The sequence below is a fragment of the Mixophyes fleayi genome, chromosome 1 (assembly GCF_038048845.1).
Source record: "Mixophyes fleayi isolate aMixFle1 chromosome 1, aMixFle1.hap1, whole genome shotgun sequence".
NCBI lineage: Eukaryota > Metazoa > Chordata > Amphibia > Anura > Limnodynastidae > Mixophyes > Mixophyes fleayi.
This window is the reverse complement of record NC_134402.1, coordinates 317,874,753-317,899,704: the sequence shown is the minus strand read 5'-3', so window position 1 is coordinate 317,899,704 and position 24,952 is coordinate 317,874,753. Positions and strand designations below refer to the sequence as shown.

The window sequence follows — 24,952 nt, the reverse complement described above, 5'->3', positions numbered from 1 at the left end:
GCTACTTCTTGAAGACATTGCTCTGATTGGCATTCTTTGGTAAAGCGCTGACATTGAGCAGACATAAGATGTTGTCGTTACGGCTCCGTTTACATCAGTTTCGGGTGAGTTATAAGTTTATTATGGCTCTGCCAGATGCCGAGACGCCTGCTGTATTTGTGAGATAAAGTGATTTAAACAGTTTGCATAAGCACGTTTCCATAGGCTCCACCCACAATATTTACATACAGCTATTTACATGTCGCAGGTGGTTCTGGGATGGCTTTTAATTTTACTGTTGTTAGTTTACTGTGATAGTTGATCATTCCTTGGTGAAATCAGACACATACCATTAACATATAAATACGATTGAGTATCTTTCTGAACAGAAAATATTTATTACTATAACCTTGAAAACTCTCATGCTTGTGTACTTATATACCATTCATGCGCATGGTGAGTACGAGCGGAAGGGAAGCTCAATACTGAGGTTACATACTGAGTGCGTCACACATGTGTGATGTCACTTCCTCCGAGCCTCCGGGAAGGTCTGAGACAAGAGCTACTCGCCGCCCTCACAGGGCGTCACCCGCTATATCGGGTGAGTGAGTCCCCAGCAACCCCACGCTGGAGTGGATGGTCCGTTACGTGGAAGGGTCTGTGCAGGAGAAGCCAGGCGTGGGTGCGATGAGAGCGGCGGGCTTACAGATTTGAGGTCCTCCTCCTCTCCATACGCATCTACGCTTAGCCGATGCCGACTCCTCCCCGGCCTTTGGAAGTGACTCACGGCTGGCCTAGTTAGTCCAATGGCTGAGATGAGGCAGCAGCACGGGATGTGTGCGCGCCTCATAACCCAAGTCAGACTACTCTCCCACCGCTCTTTTTCATACATCTGTTATGATAATGGGATCGTTCACTATTTCCAATGTATTTCCAATATACATTGGGCAAATAAAGAAATACATATACTGTGTCAAAATAATATTTCATATCTGTGCTCATCGTCTGCTATAACCATTGGCTGAAAAGATTTACAGAGCATTCATCTTTTCAGCCAATGGTTATAGTCGTTTATTAGCTGATTGGCCCATTAATTGTCTGAAGAACCGTAGCATGTACCCAGCCTTACTTTTGGACATATGCATGAATATTTAGACTATATGAAATAATGCACCCCCTACTGTAAATTATAATATAATGAGAAGTCACCCAATAATACAGTGACTATAACAAAGGACAAAGTAGCAGGTCATGAATTTCCAAGATGACATCCAATAGCTGTCATAATAAGCAAGATTTAACTGTGATCTAAATAAGCTGCTTATATTAGGTGATAGTTTTGCTTTTACTGCTGTACACAGGCATAAAAATTTTAAAAGCTTTAATTGAACAATGAATTTAACTTGAATCTTGAATGAACAGTTGAGATTTTGGTCTGCACAATAAAAAAAAAAATGCTAAATTCTGTATGATATTTTTTTTTTTTAACATATACATTTCCAGGTAGAGTGTGACCTCAGTTATCAGACTTGGATGATCATAGTCCTTTTGGATAGCAACGCATACTCTTGGATCAATTGAATGCCACACGCATGATTTTCTTTATATAAAATATAAAGTAAAAGTTGTTGCATATGTGGGCACAACTATATATGTTACATCAAAGAACGTGCAAAGATTTAATTTCAGCATATGTTAATCCCATGTGTATTATAGTTTTTTTAATACTATATCAGAAATTTGCTGTCTATAAGATATAAAAAAAGAGAAATCTTTATTTCAAGGGAAAACAACTTACATCTAGAACACTGTAGGTGCATACCATATTAAATGACCCATTCACTTATTGGTACACAATGCTCCTATTTTAATCCATTAATTGATGTTAAATATGTTATCTAACATTAATAAATTCAGCTCTAGGGCAAGGTATTTGGAAAATAAGTTGAAAAAATCAGAACAGAAATGTATATACCAGGTAACAGCTCACGTTGGAATACATCAAATTTTTTTTTCCAAAACTAAAACAGAATTGGATAACAAATAAATGATCCTCTTTATGACACCTGCAAATTTAATAGGTGCATGACACACATATGGTAAACTTGAGGGCAGCTTGTTCCTGGTGACATTTTATACTCATCCCATTCTTTTGTGGTTAGTGTACAATGCAAACCCCTTTTTAGCTGACTAGTATACCATACTGACACCATTCTTTGGTGGCTATTTTACCTTTCTGGTGACAGGTGTACATAAGGAGAGTACGTCTTGGGCTAATCCTGGGAAGGGAACATCAATAATATATTTACCTGTTCCAGGTGCTACTCTAGATTGTCTAGTGTCCAATCAATTGCTATTGCTTTAGGTGCAGCGTGCAAGGTGGCGGTTCAGCAGCTGCATTTTCTGCCAGGTAGTTCCACTGAAATGGCTGAACTTGCTTGGACGACATCTTTGGCATTGTATATTGTGGAGCTTATGCAGTTTTTTACTTTTTTCCAGGGTCCAAATGGAGACCTACTCTCCTCTGGGGAAGCTTGGGAACAGATCCTTCCCTATTTGTAGTGCACAACTACGGGTCTTCGTGCTCCACTGCTGCATCACCAGATGAGCCAACTTGTGTTAGGAACCCCTCCAGCCGGCACGACACAACCCGGAATCTACTCTGCCAGTCAGGTGTTCACTGGAGCCCCTGATGGTGGGGACAGACTGGGCTGCAGACTGACAGAGGGTCGTGAAGTGTGTACCGGCTGGGGAGAACCCAAGCAAGCAGAGTGGAATCCAAGCAGAGGTCAGGGGCCGGCAGCAGACAACAGTACCAGTATACAGGCTGAGGTCAAAGGGTCACGAGTAGACAGAGAGGTCGGTATTCAAGCCAGAGGTCAGGGTCACGAGATATACAAGCAAAGTCCAAATCCAAGCCAAGGGTCATACACGGGTAAACAACAGCAAGTCCAATAGACAGGAACAAGGCAGAGAGCAGGTACAGCAGACTGGATACAGAGACTATAACCGGCAATGAGGCAGCAGACCTCATTGCCTTAAATACAACCCACAACCAATCAGAACCTGCCCCTAGACATAGCCACACTTGCAGGCTAATTGCCAGCACCTAGCAAGACCAATCAGGGCTTAGCCCTGAAATCCACACTTGCAGGCTAATGCCTGCTAATTCAGCCGCAGGCTGAATCTGACTGATTGTCCCTAGGGCGCATGCGCGCCTTGCTGCCGGGACGCGGCGCTGAGGAGGCGTCCGACCGTTGCCTTGGCACCGGTCGGGAGTTGGAGGGAATTGACGTCCTGTTCGTCATGGTGACGGCCGGGACGTTGGGACCGTCAGGAAGCGAGCCGCGGCGGCTGTGAGTACCGCCGCGGCTCGTGACAACTTGAAGAAAAGACCCTGAGATTCAGTGCAGGGCCTTGTTCAGTTCTCATCTTCCCTGGAAAGAAAATCTGCCCTCAACTAAACCGCAGAAGCACTAACTCCTGCTGTTCTTCAGTTTTGGGAGTTTTAAGGTTGTGGGGACTTCTAGGAGGTTACAGTAGACTCTGACCCTGAGATTTCCTTGTGCCCTGACTCCATCAGGAAGCCTGGAGTAGAGGATTTAGTGCAAGCCTTCCGACAAACACTAAATGTTTAGGACAGCAGGGAATCGGATATTCCCAGCAATTCACTGTTTAAGATGAATAAGAAACAGACAGTTTCCTTCCCCTCAGTTGGAAAATCATTTATGCATAGTGTGGACCAAACCTGATCTTAGTTTCATGTTTCCTGCAAGTTGCAGTGCCTTTATAATCTCCTTAGCGACGATACATCGAAAAGGCGATCTCCATCTCTGGTAGATGCTCCCATAGATTGCATTTCTAAGACCACCACTCTTCCAACTCTAAACACTGGTACCTTAACGATCGCATGGATAGGAAGATCGAGGCCATCCTTATATCTATCTAAGTACAGCAACAGACTCCCTTAGATCCATCTTGGCTTCCAGCTTGGGTCAGTGAGGCAGTATAGATGTGGTTGAATAAAATGGCACAGGGTCTGCAGTCTGAGAGCCCCAGAGTGGATTTGTTTACTCTGGTGGATCACATCTGGGAAGCCTCTACATGTCTGGGAGAAGCCAATTGGAGCTAGGATTTTAGACTCCGGAGCCTTTGTATGCTGTACCCTCTGGCTGAGGGCTTGGGAGTTGGATGTAGTGACCTACTCTGGAGTACTTGCCCTTCTCAGAAAAGGTTTTATTCAGTCCTGAACTGTGCAAGATTATTTCCCTGGCCACAGGGGAAAGAACTTGTTTGTTAATGCTCCCAGGCCTCGGAGCCCTATCTTTGTTTTTGTCCCGCAGGGAAGGTTCGGAGTTAAGTTGTTGCAGAGCCAGAAAATCAGAAGTGATTGGAAGTGTTTTTCTCAATTTCTTCTTGAGTTAGAAACTGGATGACCCTTATAAACTTGAAATCCCTGAATATCCAACTTTGAATGAACAAGTTCAGTATGGTGTCCTTGAGGACTTTCATCAACAGTAGGGAGAAGAGTGAGTCCATGGTATCTATTGACATCAAGGACACATACTTGCATATTTCAATCTGGCAATAACATAAGTGTTTTCTTAAATTCACTGTACTGTCCCACCATTTTCAGTTTCAAGCTCTGCCTTTTTGCTTGTCAATAGTCTCAATTTTGTCCCCAGCCTTGCGGAAAGCTCATTTGAAGAAGAGTGCCAAAACCTTAGTATCATCCTGGGACTGCAGAAAAACAGTTGTGGCTCTGCATTTAAGGCCAGGCCACTAGGTCAGGGGCATTTTCTTAACCAGAGTTTATCTCAGCTAGTTTTAACGGAGTGGCTGTTGAAACAATGATCCTCAAAACTTATGGCTTTCCCCAACAGCATGGTTCAGGCCATGCTCAAGGCTCTGAAGCCAGACAGAAATGTCCACAGTATTTGGAAGACTTGCATTGCCTGGTGTGATAGGAAAAGGTTTCCTACCTCTTAGTTTTGGTTGGCCCATTTAAATTTCTTCTAGCAGGAGGGTCTGAGTGGGTAATTGAGACTTAGCTCCTTGAGGGTTCAGGTTCATGTGCAGCCTCCACACTTCCCCTCAGGAGGTCCTTGGGATCTTAACTTGGTGCTGACAGCCTTGTAGCACCCACCTTTTGAATCCCTTGGATTGTGTGGAGTTCAAGCCTTTTACCTGGAAACCTACCTTTCGGTTGGCTATCTCCATAGCCAGGAGAGTTTTGGAAATGGGACTCTGTCTTCTAAGTCTCTGTTTTAGCCTAAAGTGGTCTGCAAGTTCCATCTAATCAGGGCATTGCAATTGCTGGATAAGTCTCTGAAAGAAGAGGACTTTCTTCACTCTCTGGATGTAGTCAGGGCTTTGAGGACCAGTGAAGTGTGTAGGATGGATGATGTATTAGCTATGATGCCCACAAGAGAGGTTGGCCATTGTAGGTGGATTGCTTTGGTACTTTGCCAGGCTTGCGTCGGATCAGGACAGCCTGTTCCCAAACGTGTGATGGCACATTCTACTACATCATTAAGTGCCTCCTGGGCTGCACAGCACAGGGTCTTAGCTGAGCAGCTGTCTTAGGCAGCCACATGGTCTTCAGCACACACATTCACTAAGTTTACAGATTCAACAATTTTTGCATCTTAACAGGCCAGTTTCAGACAAAAGGTGCTACGCATCACAATTTATGAGCATACCCTCCTGTAGGGGTAGCTGTGGGATGGGCCCCAGTGTTCTATTGTCCCCCATATGCATGTAAGATGAAACAAGAGTTTTATATTCTGGAGTCCATTGAAGAACACTGGAAGCCCACTCTTTTACACTGTTGTTGTCCTTGTTACAGTTTCAGCTACAATTGTTTGTGGTAGAAAACCCTGTTTTTGCTCTCTCTCGTTCATTTTCTCCTTACTCTGTCCTTGGGGCTTTGTTAGAAAATAGCAGCAAGATGGGGGGTGTAGAGGGAGAGGAGCGATGATTTCTTTCAGAACCAAATGTAAAGTTCCCTAGCACTAGTGGAAGCCATATATACCAAGTCTTCCTGTGTCTCTGAGACTCTGAACTCAGAAAATCATTAATGTAAGTATATAAGTCCTATTCTCTGGTGGCTTGGGGAAAAAGTAGCTTGTGTACAATATAGACCATCTTCCTGGGGGCTAGTATACAATACAGTAACTTCCTTCCTGGTAGCTAATATGCAATGCAGACCCCCTTCATGGAAGCTAATGTACAGTAATGTCCTTCCAGGTGGCTATAGTCCACCTTCCTGGAGGCTTATTTACACTACAGTATTCATTTTCCTTATTCTGTAGTGCAATGCAGGACTCATACTCTGGTGGCTACTCACTATGCAACCACATCCACTTCTAGTGGTTGGTGTACAAATCAAAGCCCATATTCTGTTAGGTACTATACAGTCCTGATCCCATTCTCTTGTGGCTAGTGTACAATATATTTTCCCTCATAGTGGCTACTGCACAGTTTGTTCGTTTTTAAAATTAACTGATATTAAATGGTGTCCCGATCATGAAATAATAAGTATTGCCTCATCATAATTAAATTATTATTGTCCCTTTTATAAATCAAGAAGTACTGCCCCATAAAAAAATGAATATTGCCCCCATAATTAAATTATACATTAATATTGCCCCATAATAAAATAATACATTTACATTGGCCCTCTAATAAAATAATTCTCAGGATTATGAACAGTGGTTAGGTTTGAAATGGTGGCAGACTGAGGCATTCCAGTACATCTTAGCCTAACTTTCATGACACTCAGGTACTTAGCAACACTGATCAGCACTGTGAAATCTGGGCTGATTGATTTATTGGTATTGGTTCCAGGTGGCTTTATGTCGGCAGCACACGCTCTTTGCCTGTTATTGCTTTGTGCTCTATCTGTTTTGTTCTCTGTTGGATATTTCACACTGCTAATTCCTGTCTGTTGCCTTCACTGACCTTAGCCAGTTTATTGATTATGCTTGTCTGCCGCCTGCCCTGAACACAGTTTGTGATACCTGCTATTTTGTTTGCCATATGCGACTATTTTGGATTGTACCCGACTATTCTACTTTTTACATTGAGTTGCCATTTGGGGCTGGTATTCATTTTGTGTTGATTCAGGGTATCTGTCTTCACTACAGTATATCATTTATATGCACCAGTTTATAAATATAAACCTATACTATTGCACAAAGACCTGGGGGCAACTGAGTACTGGTGAGCACACCTCTAGGGACTGCTATAGCTGAAGACCAAACCTGTAATTCTATAGGTTTATTAAATAACTGGTGGCATACATTATTAGAATACATTAATATTGGCTCCTTAGTAAATAAATATTATTGCCCCCATAATTACTAAATCATTGTTGTCTACCTTCTGATCTAAAAGGCAAGGTGGCTCAAACAGCATGTTGATTGTGCAATCTCGCTTATCAGAACCACATCTAAAAAAAAACTGCCTTGTTTCTGGTGGTTTGACGTGCCATTTGGCAAACGACAGCTTGATATATTGAACAGTTTGTGTTTTTTATCTGGCAGTTTGAAATAATGTGGTTTGGCCTTTAGTAGATCTCACTGTTTACAAACTGCATGTAAAAATGGCAAAAACATGCGGTTTGGCAAAATGCATTTTAGTAAATCACCCCCTAAGAGTTTTTAGCTTATCAACAGGTACAAGCCTCAAGAACCGGTGTGTAAAATCCCAGGTATCACACTTAAAATTTTCAAGACTTTTAATGGGAGAGCAACCAGGGCGTCTCCAGTAGAATGCACTAATGTGCAGTCCACTGGAGAGATTGCAAGTCCTCACATTGAGTCTAGTTTCTAACGGAATATCAGAGCCCATAAGATACTTAAGCAGATGACATATGATCATTACCTATAATGATAAATGACAGCAGCATTATATAGGTTATTATAATGTTTATTTCTTTCAAGGACAGAGGCCATATTGAAATAAAATGTGCTCCTATCACATGCTTGGTGTAATAATATTTTGTCTTGAAATGTATCATCATCATCATCATCATCATTTATTTATATAGCGCCACTAGGTGTTTTCATAAATTTTTCTCTGAAACTTTCGAAAAATTGGCAATCTTAAAGGAGAAAATAGCACAATGTGTAATAAGGACAGAATATAATGTGTATTTCTGGGCGTAAGCATTCATTATTTTAATGCCTATATCTATCAATTCAGGTTGTATTACGTACAGTAAAGCCTTGCAAAAGTTAACTCCTGGCCTTAAATATGTATGTATATAAAAGAAATATAAATGCAATGGACATCGTCAATTACAAACCACCTTTGTCACAGGCAGAATATGCACCCAGTGTTGAACCTCTTTATTTTCACACAGGCGCTAAGTTCAGCAACCTCTGTAGTGCCTGAGCTTGACAACTCTGATGATTTCTTGTCTAGGGTGCCTCATCGCAAGCACCCAGGACTCATAAAACTGAAAAAGGCTCACTTGCCACAGGAGGCCCAAGATGCTGCTCATCTTTTACTGAAAAGTAAGTGCTGAAGATAGCTTATTTATATCTCCATAACAGCATTGTACTAATCTCTACTGCAAAGTACCAATGTTATCTTCTCTTGCTGTTTGCATCTAACTTCTCAAGGTGTTTTGTATTAATCTCTGTTCATGCTGGTCTAATGTAGCAGATTTTACATTGACTGAATAAAAGCACTATAGTCTTGAACCAATTAAGCAATCGTCATCCTAACAGTAAAGAAAACACCATTGTTCTTTCAGATTACATGATATTGAGCCAAAATAGGGATACATATTTTCTATTCCATATTAGATTATCCAGAAATACCACAAAGCATATGTACAATTGGATTAAATAAACCTATTGCAAATTGGCCATCTCTGCTTTTGCTACATGTCAGGAATAGTCACCTCTATCAGCTCAGTGATTTAATATATTATCATATATTCAAACAGTCAAAAAATATACCACCTCTATTTCGTCAGGAAATCTCTCCTAACTACTCCTCTACCTGTCACGAACCGCACTTTGCGCACTCGTGACTTGGAAGCTTACTGTAAAAGAACACACAGGATTCCAGTCTCACTCTCGCCTATCTCTTAGGCTACAGACTTAACTGGTCCCATTCCCCACACAGGCAGACGCTTCCACACCTTTCCGCAACTGCCACCAGCTACTCATAATGTCCGTAGCAAACCTATGACTTAATTAACTAATTACGCACACTCTGTGCTCTGATAGCGAAAAAAGTTAACACTTCCCACTTTGGAATTTAAAGGGTTAACACAGCCAAGCACTCCACCTCTTCTAAACAGACAGTGAATTTGTTTAGAGCAATAATGACAGTACTTATTAAATGTTAGATTTAATATACAAAAAAGTGCAACGCTTACATGTTATAAAAACAATTAATAAGAGTTCCTATGACATAACATAAGCAAAACAGGTAAAATAAAAGGATAAAGTATAACTTACTTACGAGTTGTATAATCTGCACCAAGTGACATTGGCTTGGAAGATGAACAGCTTATCAATGTTGATTGATTAACCAAACTTCCCTTTACAATGCAGCGCCGCTTTAAATTTAATCGCCGAAGACGCTGAACACGCCGGAGTTGAAGAATCCGGACATTAATACATTTACCCCCTGATCTTTTTAAAGACACTTTTTTTCATCTCCTCCATCCTACAGGGGTTGGTCTCCTGGGGAGGCCTGTGACGCCTTTTATACACACAATTACATCTTCCCTGTTTTGATTCCTAATGCTAAAATGTAACATAACTTTCCTGGGGAGTGTCACAAAGACCCAATTTTCTAATTAATAAATCAATGCCAATTTACAGATCTCAAGATACCAAAGACAGATGTGTCACATGTATTATTTGAGATGATGCCCATTTCTTCAACTTCTCTGCACAACAGAATGCTTTATTCAACGTATGGGATGCCCTTCATCATGCTATTTGTGAATATGTGTTTGATCACTAATTATATTGATTGTAAGGAGTATTATGGAAAGGGAATAATATTTGTCTACATAAAATATAGCAAGTCATTATGTGGCCTCCTTGTGCAAGATCTCCTTATAGGACTGGCTCCCTAGTGTCTCTAGGTGTCAAAAAACTCTACTATGCCAGGATATAACTCACCCAAAGGGGCCTTTCAAGCTATATTTAGTTTCCTATAAGATGGCAATGTTATCTGGTAATTCTGGGGTCTGCAGAGCCACCAAGTAAACACAGGCCATTTGAGAGCAGGGCTCTGCTTTGAATCCATTTGCATTTAACTTACAGGGACACACAAATTATAAATGGATTAATTTGATATACCATATTTACAATGCAGTTATGATTATGCTTTATTCCCCACAATTATGTTATTTGTTAATCCTTATAACTGTAATTCCTCCCTGTTCACTACACTACATAAACAATGATTCCTGGAATAAAAGGGAGTTATCTTTTTTGTAAGAGGACTCTGCTGTATGCAGCTACATGATTTACATCCAGACAGGAAAGATCAAGGGGTATATTTGCTAAACTGCGGGTTTGAAAAAGTGGAGATGTTGCTTATAGCAACCAATCAGATTCTAGCTTTCATTTTGTAAAATGTACTAAATAAATGATAAATAGAATCTGATTGGTTGCTATAGGAAACATCTCCACATTTTCAAACCCACAGTTTAGTAAATCTAGCCCCAAGAGATTTTGGGAAGTTGTGTGCTTTTGGGAAGAACACTTTTTAAGTGGTCATTCTGCCTGTCAATTGATTTTGTTTTTCATTGTTTAAGGATGCACTGTCAGACAGCTGGAAGAGAGTGTTGCCTCTCTAAATAACTATTTATGGAGTCGGAAACGGCCAATCGAGGATAACGAGTTGAGAGGAAAAGCTGCAGAACTAGAAAATAAGCTTAGAGCTACCAAACAATTTGATTCAGGTAATTGTTTTTCACTGTAGTTTAATGTAGACACTAAACATTACTTACTCAATAGCAAAATGCACTAAACATTTCGGGCCGGATTCATCTTAACGAAGAAGAAACCCGCTCCGGCGGGCCAGGATGAGGGTCTGATGAAGCCCCGTTGAAGATTTTCTTTATTATATTCAGACATGGCCCGTGTCTCAGGTAAAGACAAAGGGTATACCCTGCCTCTGGGAGGAGTCTTCCCTGGCATTGTAGTTCAATGGGACAGTCCCACGGTCGATGAGGGGGCAAATGCTCCGAACGGATTTTTGTCAAAAACATCCAGAAACGAATGATATTTGATATTGGTCAGGCAGCCTCATGGACTTAGATCCAGATAAAGTGGAGATAGCTCTGATGGGTTGGACACTGGTAAGACATTTCCGAAAACAGGCAGAACCCCAAGACAGGATCTGGGAAGTAGACCAATCCATCTGGTGAGAATGTTGTTGGAGCCAGGGTAAGCCCAGGATAATAGTGGTAGTAGGCAGTACGTGGAAGGATATCTGTTCATGATGTAATGCTCCGACTTGGAGGGTGGATGGGTTTGATACAAAACTCCACGGTTCCATTGTCAATGCGAGACCCCTCGATGGCCATAATGGAAACTGGAACCTCCATGGTTACAATGGATATGGAGCCCTGTGAAATAAATAAAATTAAATAAAATTCCCAGCTGCTTCAGAATCTAAGAGAGCGGAGTTGTGAATGGAACCCGAATGTCCGCGGATATTGACAGGAAAGGAGCAGATTTTAGGAATTTCAAGAGAGTGAGAGGTTTTAGAGAGCCCTAATCTGACCTCCCCGGAGCAGATTAGGACCTGGCATTTCCCGACCTCTTGGGACAGATATTCAGCAGATGACTAGGATCCGCGCAATATCAGCACAATTTATTCTTAAGTCTCCTGTCAGATGAGAACGCCCTAATTGCATGGGCTCATCCTCCAATACAGGATGAAGAAAGCGAGGGTCTAATTTGACCGGTGGGCATCGGGAACTATCCTTCTCTGAAGATCTTTCACGAAAGTGGTGGTCCACTCGATTACATAAAAAAATCATAGTGTCTTAGCTAGTAGGAAGTTCCTGCGAAGCATGGGCATCTTACATTTTGTCCGAGAGGCCTTGCCAAAACGTAGCCACCAACGCATCATTATTCCAGTGAAGCTCAGATGATAATTTTTGAAATTGAATGACGTATTGAGCGGGAGCCTTGGTGGAGACGAAGAATACTAGATGCTGCAGAGGTTCCTCGTCCGGGCTCATCAAAAATTTTACAAAATGCAGCAATTGTCTGCCAGGAGTGTGTCATCTGGCTCCCAGAGGGCAGATGCTCAAGCTAAAGCTTGACCCGACAGCAAAGAAATGAAATACGCCACCTTGGATTTCTGAGTTGGAAAATGTTGTTGTTGCAACTGAAACTGTATGGAACATTGGCTCAGGAAACCACGGCAAGTTTTGGGATCCCCATCAAACTTGGAATGGGCTGGAATCCGTAGGGTGGAGGTGGAAGCTGATGATGTCACTGACGCAGGAGGATTCTCTGCTGGTGTAGCAGGTGGCGCCTGCAGAGAATCAATGCAAGCTGCAAGGGTCTGAAAACACTGTAGAAGTTGACGTTGAACTGCGTCTTGTTGTTCCACTTGGTTAAGCAAGTGCTGAAGCATATCCATGGCCTGTTTTTACTGTCACGGTTCAGAAATAGATCCTTCAGTTTGCCTAGATTACTAGATTAGTACTACTCTAGTAAGGCGCGAAGTCTAACGGGGAGATGGTTTTCACCAGGAACCGCTGCAAGGTGGTTTGGTCTTTGCTGCGTCTATCCCGCAGGTCGCGGCCCCTACTAAGAGTACCAGGTGAAACCCCAAGGGGAATATACAGAGATGGGTCAACAATGCCAGACAACACGAGGAGGAGAGAAGTTGAGGTCAGCAGGTTACCACTGGAATGGTGGCAAAATAGTCTGAAGAGTGTCAGCTCTGCTGACAACAGGTTGAAATATGATTCAATCAACCAGAAGAGAGAACTCGCAGCAGAAGAAATGGAGCCACGTCTAGCACCTAAGAGGTAACTAATAAAACAGGAACCAAACATCAGGAGGAGGTGCCTTTTGAATTTTGAAGCCAAAATGTATCGGCCAATAGGAGCAGAGGGAATTAATAAGTTTGGCCTGCGCATGCGCAGACCCAAAACGAAGATGGCGGCTGCTGGGACGGATTGAACTGTCAGCGGGACAGGTAAGAGCGCTGGCGATTGGGTGTGTAGCCCGATGTGTGACAGGGGGGGCAGTGTCTGCTGAAGGGGGGGGGGCAGTGTGTAATAAGGGGGACAATGTGTGCTGTAGGTGGGGCAGTGCGTGCTGAAGGGGAGAAGTGTGTAATAAGGAGTACATTGTGTGCTGAAGGGGTGTGGCAGTGGGTGCTGAAGGGGGGGGAAGTGGGTGCTGAAGGGGGGACATTGTGTGCTGAAGGGAGGGGACAGGGTGTGCTTAAGGAGGGGCAGGGTGTGATAAAGTGCACAGTGTAGTGACGGGGGTAGTGTGATAATGGGTAAAGTGATCTAATGGCTGGAGGGAAGAGCAAGTGTAAGATATGTCGGGAGAGCTAAGGTGAATGATGAATTGTCTGGGGGGGAGGTAAGGTGATGAAATGACTTGGGAAGTGGTTGATGAAAAATTGCCAGAGAAGGCAGGAACATCGCTGGTGGTTGAGGAAATGTTTGCTGGGGGGCATGATCTCTGTATTGTGTGGCGTTCATGAGGATGCTTTCTAAAGTGCCTAACCATTGAGGGTTAGTAATGTTTGCACATTTTCAAAACAGAATCCCAACTATCCAGAAGACAGCTAAACGATAACAAAGCTGCAAGAAAGAACAGCAAGAACAGGTAAGAGAATCTATCTAAATTTGTTTGCTGGAGAATACTCCTGAATCTTCCTTTAATGATTTGAGGGGGGCCAGCTACAAATGTATTAGCCTAGGGTGGCCAGAACCCTTATCAGGCCCTGGGCAGAAAGTACTTGCACCTAGATTCAAGTGGAAACGTATCTTGAGATCTGCTTGGATTTGAATATGGTCAGAACTATTGCATGCTTGTTTTTTAGACGCAAGTTGCATGCAGGTTTCGTCTGAACATGAATCAGTGTAGCATGAATTTGTGCATTTAGGACTGTTGTATTAGACTACTGAAACTAGATTATTATTTGGATAAGTAAAGTTAAAACTAGAACATTTTTATTTATACAACAGTGAAGACATTTATTGACCCTGGTTTTCTGACTTAGGCTGGGATGTATTAAAGTCTGATTTTACAAAATAGCATCTTAGTTTGTGGTTTCAGATTCGTAATGCATTAAGATAACTTCTGCAATGAAAACCGCAAATATGAAAGTCAAAATAAAAGAAATTGCATGGTGATTGCAGAGTACAGACCACGGCAATCTTTTAAGAGCCATGTTCTATATACACATCCAAAATCTGATGTGGCTTTCCAGTCCACATTCTGTTTGTGCAATCTGTTTCTAGAAAGTAATGTGATGACTGCACAGAGCACAAATCATGTGCTATGAAATATACCTCCTAAAAGGCGTGTCTGTGGATACATCCACGTCTAATTATATTGCAGTCAGTTGATCACACTGGAATCCGCATACACAGTACTAAAATACACGAGCACCTTGATCTTTAAATCTCCCACCCAAACTACTTCCAGGACTTGGATTCCCTGCAATCTGGTACCCTTTTCAAGCCAAGTACGTCAGCAGGAGGATAGAACCCACATCAGGATGTGGCTGTGCCACTGCTAACACAGCTAGAGTTTTCTGAGCTTGGCTGTACTGCTTTGCTCTCAGGAGCCTGCAGGACACAGTGCATTGCTAGGATTTATTAGTATCCTGCTGTCGCTGCTGTTCTCCAGTCCCATATGGGACTCGCTGCCCCTTTTCTTATACTTGCTTCTGTGGAGTTCAAGCGAAACCTGTACAGAGCAATTGTGAAGGCCCCCTGCACTGCATTAACCAAAGATCCAAGGTACACTGAAGAGTATGGTAATGGCAAAGTGACATTTAACTTGTGTATCAGGTGGTATAAGTGCATATTACCATACGGAAGTGTAGCAGGAAATAAGAACTGTTTGTGTGTATACGGAATCTTGTGCGGTCTTAAAAGTGTGAACTGTAAGTAAATCGTATTTCACTTGCAGATTATTTACAACCTTTATGTCTCTGACAGAGTTGGACATTTTCCAACAGGAGGAAAAGTTAAAAAGTCACGTACTGAATACTTTGCGCAAGAATACATATCACTGGCAGCCTTTGAGGTAAGCTGTACAGAGAACCTAGTTCTCCTTTCGAGATTTGTTTCCAAAGTTGTAGACTAAAATTTCTGGAAGCTTATTTTTTAAGCTTATTAAAATAAACTGATGTTTGGGGAAAGAGGCTGAAAAAATTAAATTGTACTTTTCCTATCAAGCTGTTTAATTTTAAATGTAAAAACACGTTATTTTCAGCAATTTGTGTGGCATCTACACATTTACAAATAGCGCTTTTTGGAAAGTGTAAGCTGTGCTGAATAAAATAGCAATATGACACTTAAGTGGGTTACTCAAATTCAAACACAGAAATTGTGGCGCTAGTATGAAAACTGTCAAAACAGACTGTACATTGGAGTGGTTAAAGTATGCAATAAATTGATATAGTTCTTTCTGTGTTAATGCCGTAGGAATATCTATTTGTACAGTATATATGTGTGATGTATGTTTTCTTTATACATGGTTTGTCTGTGTTTGATGCAGTTACACAAAGCAGTTCGGTTTGGTGTATTTGGCCGCGCGTTTTGATGGAGGATTTGCTTCTGTATCTAGAGCTCTACAAGAGGTGAGGAATGTTGAAAGTCAGACAAATTTAACAGCAAAATCTAACCTGAAAGTGTCAGATATCTTTAAGTTTGCAATATTTTAATTGCCTTCCTGGGTACTTCCATAATTACTGTGTTATTACAGGCCTTCTGTAATTATGTTAACTTATGCTATCAATTATATCAACATGATTTAATCACAGTCAAAATTTTCCTTGATGTAAAAGGTTCTGCTGTCACTTAGATACTTCCTTGTGTGTTAAAACTGCCTAATTTACTGACGTAACTCCATTTGAGGTGTGTAAAAATGTGCTTGGCGCACTGGGTATGAGCATAAAAACTAAGCCATATACAGAGTTAAACATAGAATGGTAGTTGCGAACACTTGTGGTTGGAGAGGTGGATTGGTGGTATTCACAAGTAAGTTCAGTACAGTAAGGGCATACACACCTAAGTGTGGCACGCTCCTTACACCTGCATCCTATTTAAACTGCGATGCATCTATAAATAATCCTCGTAGGAGGTGTATTTATTACTCGTACATAAACTTTGGTGTGAAGATACATGATGGTTCTAATGACATCAGCATGCATTTTTACACTGTTAACAATAAGTAAAGAAGTGTTTCCCAGTCCCCCCGAATAAATAACCAGAGTAACTGCTCAGCTAATTACAAACTATTTCTCAAGTTATCACTGCAAGCTCTTCCGTCTCTTCTCCCAACCTTTGGCAAACTTACCTCACTATTGATCCTCCTGCTTAATTGTTTTTTTATTATTTTTTATAGGTCCCAGTTTCATATTTGTTGTATTTTAAAAAGAGGGCATGTATAATTTTATATAGCAGTGAAGTTTCTAAAATGAATAATTATTTATTATTATTTATTATTTTTAAAAACTTGAACCATGGATCCAATAGGTGAAAGACAAATGATTGGATAAAGGTCAAAACAATATTAAAAACTCCTGTTGCTATTATTATAGTCTCTTTCCTTTTGCCATCTATTGTTAAGCACATTTTTGATTTAATTGTAAACGGAAAGCTATGTATTATTCATAATAGAATTTTATTACTCAAGGGATGCGGTTAAGTCTCACTGTGCTCTTTGATGTGTCTTGTACCATACAGATCTATCAACGTGTTCCTGAGTTCAGGCCCCAGACACTGATGGATTTTGGTTCTGGGATTGGATCAGTTTCATGGTGAGCGCTTTTACCAGGGACTGGAGTGTGAATGTTGCACTTTTCAGTATTGGCAAGCTCCCGTCCTATATTATTCTGTGTGGTTGCATGCCACCTCTTTCTATATTTTTATGCATGATTTGCTTTTCTTCAAAACTATTTCCATCCTTACTACTAACATCCTTTGCCTGTCTGTATGGTCACAGAATACAAATTGACCCTATGCACTTACACAATGTCATGACTGTGGCTGGGGTTTAGAGATCTTTACCTGCCCAGAATGCGTGCCTTGATGAATCAGGCCCTCTATGTGATAGATAATCTCTTTCTCTGTTTCTCAGGGCAGCCCATGCTATATGGGGAAATAGTCTCAAAGAATATATGTGTATTGACGCCTCTGCATCTATGAACACACTAAGTGAACTGTTATTAAGAGGTAAGGATTTATGGCTGAATTATTTATGTATCTGTGTTGTTAGCTTATCTCTCTCTCTATTGCCTCTTGCATAAATATTGCTTGATTTTTTTTGTTTGTGGCAGGTGGGTTAGAAACAGGTCATATGCACATCTCTGGCATTCACTTTAGGCAGTTTCTGCCAGTTTCTCCCAAGGTAAGCTGTTCTTATATACAATTTCCTGCAGATGTTCCATGTAATGTGAAAGCAATGTTCACCATCCTTAATATTTGACTTGTCTGTGTTTTTCCTGGAGTGCACCCTGCTTTGTGCTCTTTTGGTGCTCACTTTCTTTCTTGGCTCTGTGTTTTTACCACTATATCTAAATATTATACTTAGTTGTGCTCTTCTGAATTTTCCAGGTGCAATTTGACCTTGTGGTCTCTGCATACTCTTTAAATGAGCTTCCAAGCTTCTCTGAGCGTGTAAGGACTATCCAAACGTTATGGAGGAAAACCAGAGGCTTCCTGGTTAGTTTGCTTTATTTACTGTCAGGTTCCACCTGCTTCTGGAATATATTATCAGTGATCATATCATGTTTGTTGCTTTCTCCATTGTCTTTTAGGTGCTGGTGGAAAATGGTACAGGAGAAGGCCATCAGCTTCTGATGGAAGCTCGTGATATAGTCTTGGGAGTAAGCCATGCCTTTTTTATTTGTTAAATTTGATATTATTTGCTACAGTTCAGATTTTTGGTGATGGCTTAATGTTAACAGACTGACTAAAGCACAAAATCTCTCCATTGTCATCTTACATTGACAGTGATGATATCTAGCAAATTACTAGCAAGAATGTTTTTAGTGTGCTACATCACTATCTGCTGGATGGAGTGCTCAGGGAATAGTGAGAGATATCCAGGTCTATGAGAAGAGTTATAAAACTGGTCTATTAAAGTGAGCTCTTTTGGGAAGGTCTGGGAGTGCTGGAGAGTGCTTGTGATAGATCTCCAGGTCTGCTATAACACATTACTTTCTGTAGTAGTTCAACAATTGCTTTCTTTCTTCACACAGGGAGGTGACAAACATATTTGGGATCACCGACCAGCATGTGTATTTGCACCGGTAAGAAACGGAGATTTGTTACCTTAAATAATTTAATCTTTTACATTTTGCTCCTAAAATACTGCTCAAAATATCCTCATTTATATCTTCAATAAATAGTAAGTGTGAGGTGAAATCAGGATTGTCTTTATCATGGGTCATTTTCATATAATTGTTTTTTAATCATGAAAGTAGGGTGGGCGGTATCGGTCTGTATTTATTACGTGACATTTTTGCTGTTTGAAGCTTTTTGTTACATTGTTTAGTGTCTGCGTGGAAAGGTTTTTTTTCGCTGAAGTGGAACTGAAAACTGCAAAATGTGTCCCATTAAAAGTATAGGTCAAAGCATTGCTTACACCACCACTTGGCAAGTGGAACAGTTCATTGTGCGGTGAGACCACTTACAAAACTGGGAATGACTTCCTAAATTTGCCTTTTACACTTCCACCAGCTCATTTAAATATTCTCATCCTAGAAAATCTCACTTTCCTGTTGGATGCTAAACAGTACAAACTTTAATACATTTCATTTACTGTAGATAGTAAAACATAATCAGAAGGAGCTTAAAAAAATGCACCCTCCCCCATTCAGTAACTCTCAATCCCCCCTCCTTGTGTTGTGGCCCCTTCCTTTTTCCCCATTTTTTTTTTTTCCTGCACCCAGTTATTCACCTTACAAAAATTCAGTAAATTTATTGATGATAGAAAACTGCTACACAGGAGAAATGGTGCAACAAAGACAATACAAATCCATACATTAATAAATAAAGGTATAACATAGCTATGCAATTCATTCAGAGAAGTCAAAGGTCTCTACTATATATCACTGGAACCACAGCACAAAAACATGTACAAGGTTTTGCTTGGCAAAACTCTAACTTAAATAGGAACAAGTGAAAGTGATACTATCAATAAAATTAAGTGGTATGTTGAACTTTATGTTGACTTTATAGCTAATATTAAAGCAAATTCATAGAGTTTAAGCACTTAAAAACAGGTGTTAAGCAAATACAAATAATATTGCAAAAAAACAGTCTTATTTGACTTATATATTGATATCACACTTATCTTCCTGAATGCCTCTTGTTTCCAGAAAAACAAAGCTACATTCAAAAACGCCTGGGTGGCAAAATCCAAATTATTTTTAAACTCTTGACTTTATGAAAACATATATACAGAATCATCCCATAGAGATCTATATAGTTCATACTACTCTGTGTATGTGTTTTTCTTATTAATAGTTAAATATTTAGTAGCTGAATTATACTATTATTCAGAAGAATAGATTTCTGGGTATTTGCAGAAATCTATAATTCAGTTCTTGTTCAAATGACTTGTGGTAACTCAAAAGGACTGCCATGTAAAACGGATAACCCTGAAGTGTATTCTTTTGTATATGGGGTATTGCTTCTAGGGTTTAGGACCCTCAAATGTCTCTATCTGTTCTTCTTGTTTCTACAGCACTTCTCAGTAGATAAGATTGTGTGGTCAGCATATGAAGTGACTTATCTTCACTATAAACCTAGAGAGACATTAGGTAGAGTAGGATATAAACCCTAGGAGCATTTTGAAAATAAGTCACTTGTAACAGGATACAGTCACTTTGCTACCGTCAAGGGAAGGGGTTTTACAGATTTGTTTTCTGGTTTCTCCTACTGTCAGTAACCTGCCATTAATGACCGCACCTACTTGACAAAAGACACTGTCACTATATTGAGCTACTCTATGACTATTTTTCCCTGGCCAACCAGCAGAGAGTATGCTGGGGGGGCATCCAAACAACTCCCACACCTTCTTAGTGCTTAACATACTATATTGTGCACCTAGTGGAAACACACTTTACACCCAGACAAATATCTCATATTTATAATACATTGGGTTTAGTAAACAAAATTGTAAAACTAGGCATTGACAGTGGAAAAGGTAATATAGGAGAAATAAAGTCACAGCAATTATAGCAATTGTAAGCGAGGGTTAACGTAATCATACTACAATAGTTGCAAAGGTAACACACCAGGGGATAAATGTATCAAGATCCGTTTTGTTAGCAATTTAAAATTGCCACAAATTGCGTGAGATAACCGGCGATCTGAGTCCCCAAGTTGCCATATGTATTAAGTAGCGATTTTTGGTCTGATCTCCAAAATCACTATTCATCTCTCACGATTTGCGGCAATTTCAAACTTGCCTGTGTTTAGCTCAAAATTGCCATTTGCAGGCCAATACTCATTTCTGATTGGTTGCAAGTTTTACATGCAATACTCTGGCGATTCTAGGCTCACTAACATTATATTATTATTATTATTATTATTATTATTATTATTATTATTATCATCATTATTATTATTAAAAAAATAAATGCATGGGGTCCCCTCGTCCAAGCTTGCGACTCTGGTATTGTCATTTGTGATGGGTTGCTTGTATTATATACAAGCATAGTATACGGTGTCTGTATACTGAGTGTTCCTATAGGGGAGGCCCGCACGTTTATTTTTTTTGTGGATCCCACTGCCACTAGCGGTCCTGCAATACAATTGGCTTTTTTGCCTATTGTTCCTAGGGGAATTTTTAAGCTATACTTCCTAACTCTCTTTCTTTGAGGCTTATTCTTCCCTGTGTTTTCTATATTTTTTTCTTCTTTGCCTGCACTCAAGTAGTGCGTATCCCTCACATGACCAGTATAAACATGTTTATCAGTAACGTTTTCTTACTCTCGCAGTGTCCACATCAGCTGGAATGTCCCAAACTTGCTGGAAAGTCCCAGATGCCCTGTAATTTTATGCAGCAATACCAACCACTGACACTGAGCTGGGTGAGAACATTAGTGTCCGTATTGACGGACTTCAAATTTTATTTTTTATTCTTTTTCCATGCTAACCTTAATCTGACAATAAGTACTTTATTTTATTATTCATCACAGAACCCACCCTGGCGCTGGGAGAAGTTTTCCTTCCTGATATTGTCCCGTGGCATTATGGGTGGAAATGAGAATCACTGGCCACGTGTGATTGGGCCAGTGCTGCGCAGACCACGCCATGTGCACTGTAATACATGCTGCTCTGATGGGAAATTACATCATGATGTCATTACAGCTCGGAGACATGGAAAGTATGTTTGAGAGGCTTATGATCTAACTCTCTGGATTCACTGATTATTGTTTGCACCTTTGCAATATTCCCCCCCCCCCCCAATTGTCTGGTGTTTTTGTTGTTTCACAAATTCAGTAATATTTACATTGCACATTATATTCCAAATAGCGCAGAAACCCACTGCCGCCTATTTTTTTGATACATTAGGACGGACACAGTTGAAGTAAGAAAACATTGTAGAGCCAACATGTGCCACAAATGCCTTAGTTTTGCACCAGTGTACCTGGATGGCATTCCCAGTGCATATTTAGGTGCATGCCTACCCTCCACTCTCTGGAGATACCACTAAAACCCAGAGGTATACTTATTAATTATAAACAACAAATCAACATCCAGCCTCCTGTCACTTGAGTACCACCCCTTTAAATAATCTAAACTCATTAGTTTTCCACTTAAAATACTGATTGGCTTTGTGTTATTTATGGCTAAATTTAATCATGATATCTGTATTGTTTTTATTAAATGTTTTTATTACATGTGGCAACTTATGTGAGAGATGGTTTATTGCAGTGCTCAAAAAGCCCTTGAAAAGGACCTCAGTGCAACACGGAAGTGCAAAATGGCTCTTCTTAAAAGTCTACCAGTTCTGAAGTCCTTTTGTCGAATGGAAGCTGCCAAGCGCAAAGCAAGAAACACCACTAAAATATGCCCACTGTACCCCTTTAATTGCTATATATACATTTTAATGTTGCTCCCCACTGCATGTGCAAACTTCTGCTCCCACACAAATGACACCATCTTGTCAATGTGTAGCTGATGATTTGCATTTTATAAATAACCTCCAAAGTATTTTATCATATTTTTGTTTATAATGCTAATTAATTCCTTCTTAGGGATCTCTACCGTTGTGCTAGAACATGCGAGTGGGGGGACCGCCTGCCAGCACTGATTTCTAATGATACCTCTCATCCTGATGAACCAGAGAATGGGGAAAAGACTCTTGCTTCCTGATAACTGGAAAAGTAATGAACTGAACTGACAGTGAGGCTCCTCTGTAAACTATGGGATATGACCCCCAAAGCTGTGGAATCATTGACTCTTATCAATTTTCCCATTTTTTATTTTTTTATGCAATTTTTTTTATATTTATGTTTGTTAGAAAAACAATCCTTAATATATGCAAACGGTGAATGTGAGAATTTCCATATGTTATCCATATACTTAACGTGCATAGGTTTTGTGATGTTGCTTGATATTACAACAATGAATTGGAGACAACTGAGTCCTGTAAGCAATGTATGAAGATCTATCGGTCTGCCTAAGTAGTGCTACATTAAATATTTTTTTTGTCTATTTGCAAAGTAAAAGAACATCAGTCTTACCTTCCAATTGAAATGACTTAAGTGCTCTTCATGTTTTGTAATTCACTGGTACAAGTAATTCTATCACGAGACGAGACATTTAGCACAAAGAAAATGCCAGAAATCCACTATCTCAGATCTTAAAATAATATTTGGGTTTACATAAATAGAGTTTTATAAAATAATAGTAACAAAAAATAGTGTTACTGATTTCTAATTAGGAAATATTTAGCTATTTTTATTACTACACATTCATAGTAAATGATTTGGCATGTGTGTGTAGTCACGAATTTCTTTGAATAAGAATATACATTATTTATTGTAAAATGTCTGTTTTATGAAACAATGCATATTAGAAGTGTACACAGGTGTTTCATTCTAGCGCGCTGTGGGTGGACTGCATCCTGTCTCTAGCAGTCTAGCTGTTTCTTCTAATTCTCTAATTATGATAATGAGTGCTAAAGTGTGTACTACCTATTCCTGGATTTAAGGACCTTGGACCTGATTCATTAAGGATCTTAACTTGAGAAACTTCTTATTTCAGTCTCCTGGACAAAACCATGTTACAATGCAAGGGGTGCAAATTAGTATTTTGTTTTGCACATAAGTTAAATACTGACTGTTTTTTCATGTAGCACACAAATATCAACTTTAAATTTCAGTGTACAAATAAGCTATCAAGTATCTGTGTGCTACATGAAAAAACAGTCAGTATTTAACCTATGTGCAAAACAAAATACTAATTTGCACCCCTTGCATTGTAACATGGTATTGTCCAGAAGACTGAAATAAGAAGTTTCTCAAGTTAAGATCCTTAATGAATCAGGCCCCTTGTGGACAAATAAGATATACCTCCAAGACCCTGTTCAATCAAGTCAACTAATGAAAATATAGAACGTCTTCTTTGAGTCACCACGTCCTTAGAGGTTCTCGGAATGGGCATGAGCTTAAATTAATATTTCTGAATTATGCATAAACTGAATAACTAAAGATGTATATAAACCAGACTATTGTAAGCACATGTATGCTTTTGTATTGAAGCTTTCTGAGATGTATACATTCTGTTACATGGCTGCTGTGTTAAACCATTTATGAAATATACTTGGAAGTAAACTTTTTATTACTTCATTTTCTTTTGCTCTGGATAATCTGCCATTTCTACCTCAAAGTATATCGTATCAAGTAATTTGGAACTGTCAGGTGTTTCCTCAATAAACTTATTTTGGACTTGTATGAAGGAATTAAAGTAGAACTCTACCCAAACCTAATTGTAATTTCTCAGTCATGCCATTTGCTAACCATGGGGTGTAGAGGGCGCTGTGCTGGGAGTAAGGCACTAATAAAGTAACAACTTGTCTGACCTGCTTCCTCCCCTGTACGGAGACGCACCAGTTTTTTTCCCCAATTAGTAACAAACAAGTTCGCATTACGATGCTACAGATCTGTCTGTAATGGATACTCTGGAACCAGAAGTGAATATGTACAATTAATAAACTTGCTTCTATAATGAAATTGATCTGAGGTGCAGGGATGGCACATGCGTCCTTGAGGATGTGATTGATGTGGTCACAGCTTGTGTGGTGGTAAGTGACTGAAAATAATAAGGTAATATCACAAGTCATTAGTATATAGTCTTTTTGCCATGTTGTCTCTTATAGGCTTTTTAGAGCTTGTGTAGTGTCTTTAAGGAAACTTCTTTGTTGGCAAACTGGTGGTTGCAGGAAATATATTCGGATAGATTTGCAGTGCAGTTTATGCCTGAAACAGTTGGTCTGCCTGCTGGTTGTTCCAACGTTTTATGTATCTTCGGGAGATAGTACAGAACTGGGAGTCTTTGGTTTTGATGTGGATGAATTCAAATTTTTTTTTATTCAGTATTTCTTTCTTGACTGCTTCTTTGAAAAATATTTAGAGCTTTTCTGGTAAATGGATGTGGAATCTGTAGGAAGTGTCTCCTATGTGGTCTCATCTTCCAACAATCTTTTTTTGCTTCTTTGCTGTAACCTGATTTTTCCTGTATGACTATTCAACT

General features: G+C 40.0%; 1 protein-coding gene across 1 annotated transcript; it reads left to right on the top strand.

Annotated features, from left to right (window-relative positions):
• The first annotated feature begins 9 nt into the window (after nt 1–9).
• METTL17 (methyltransferase like 17) lies at nt 10–22,914 on the top strand. The gene is made up of 14 exons (XM_075212754.1): nt 10–104; nt 8,348–8,501; nt 10,775–10,921; nt 15,173–15,260; nt 15,735–15,816; nt 16,925–16,998; nt 17,319–17,413; nt 17,518–17,588; nt 17,795–17,902; nt 17,998–18,066; nt 18,442–18,492; nt 21,190–21,282; nt 21,391–21,578; nt 22,453–22,914. Exons 1-14 carry the CDS (start codon nt 69–71, stop codon nt 22,568–22,570), a joined length of 1,374 nt encoding a protein of 457 aa, XP_075068855.1. The 5' UTR covers nt 10–68; the 3' UTR covers nt 22,571–22,914.
• Nucleotides 22,915–24,952: the final 2,038 nt, after the last annotated feature.

Coding starts and splice junctions, on each gene's coding strand:
- METTL17 (XM_075212754.1), top strand. CDS start 69: ATGTTGTCGTTACGGCTCCGTTTACATCAGTTTCGG. Junction 15,261..15,734: donor TATCACTGGCAGCCTTTGAG/GTAAGCTGTACA, acceptor TGTTTGATGCAG/TTACACAAAGCAGTTCGGTT. Junction 16,999..17,318: donor GGGATTGGATCAGTTTCATG/GTGAGCGCTTTT, acceptor TCTGTTTCTCAG/GGCAGCCCATGCTATATGGG.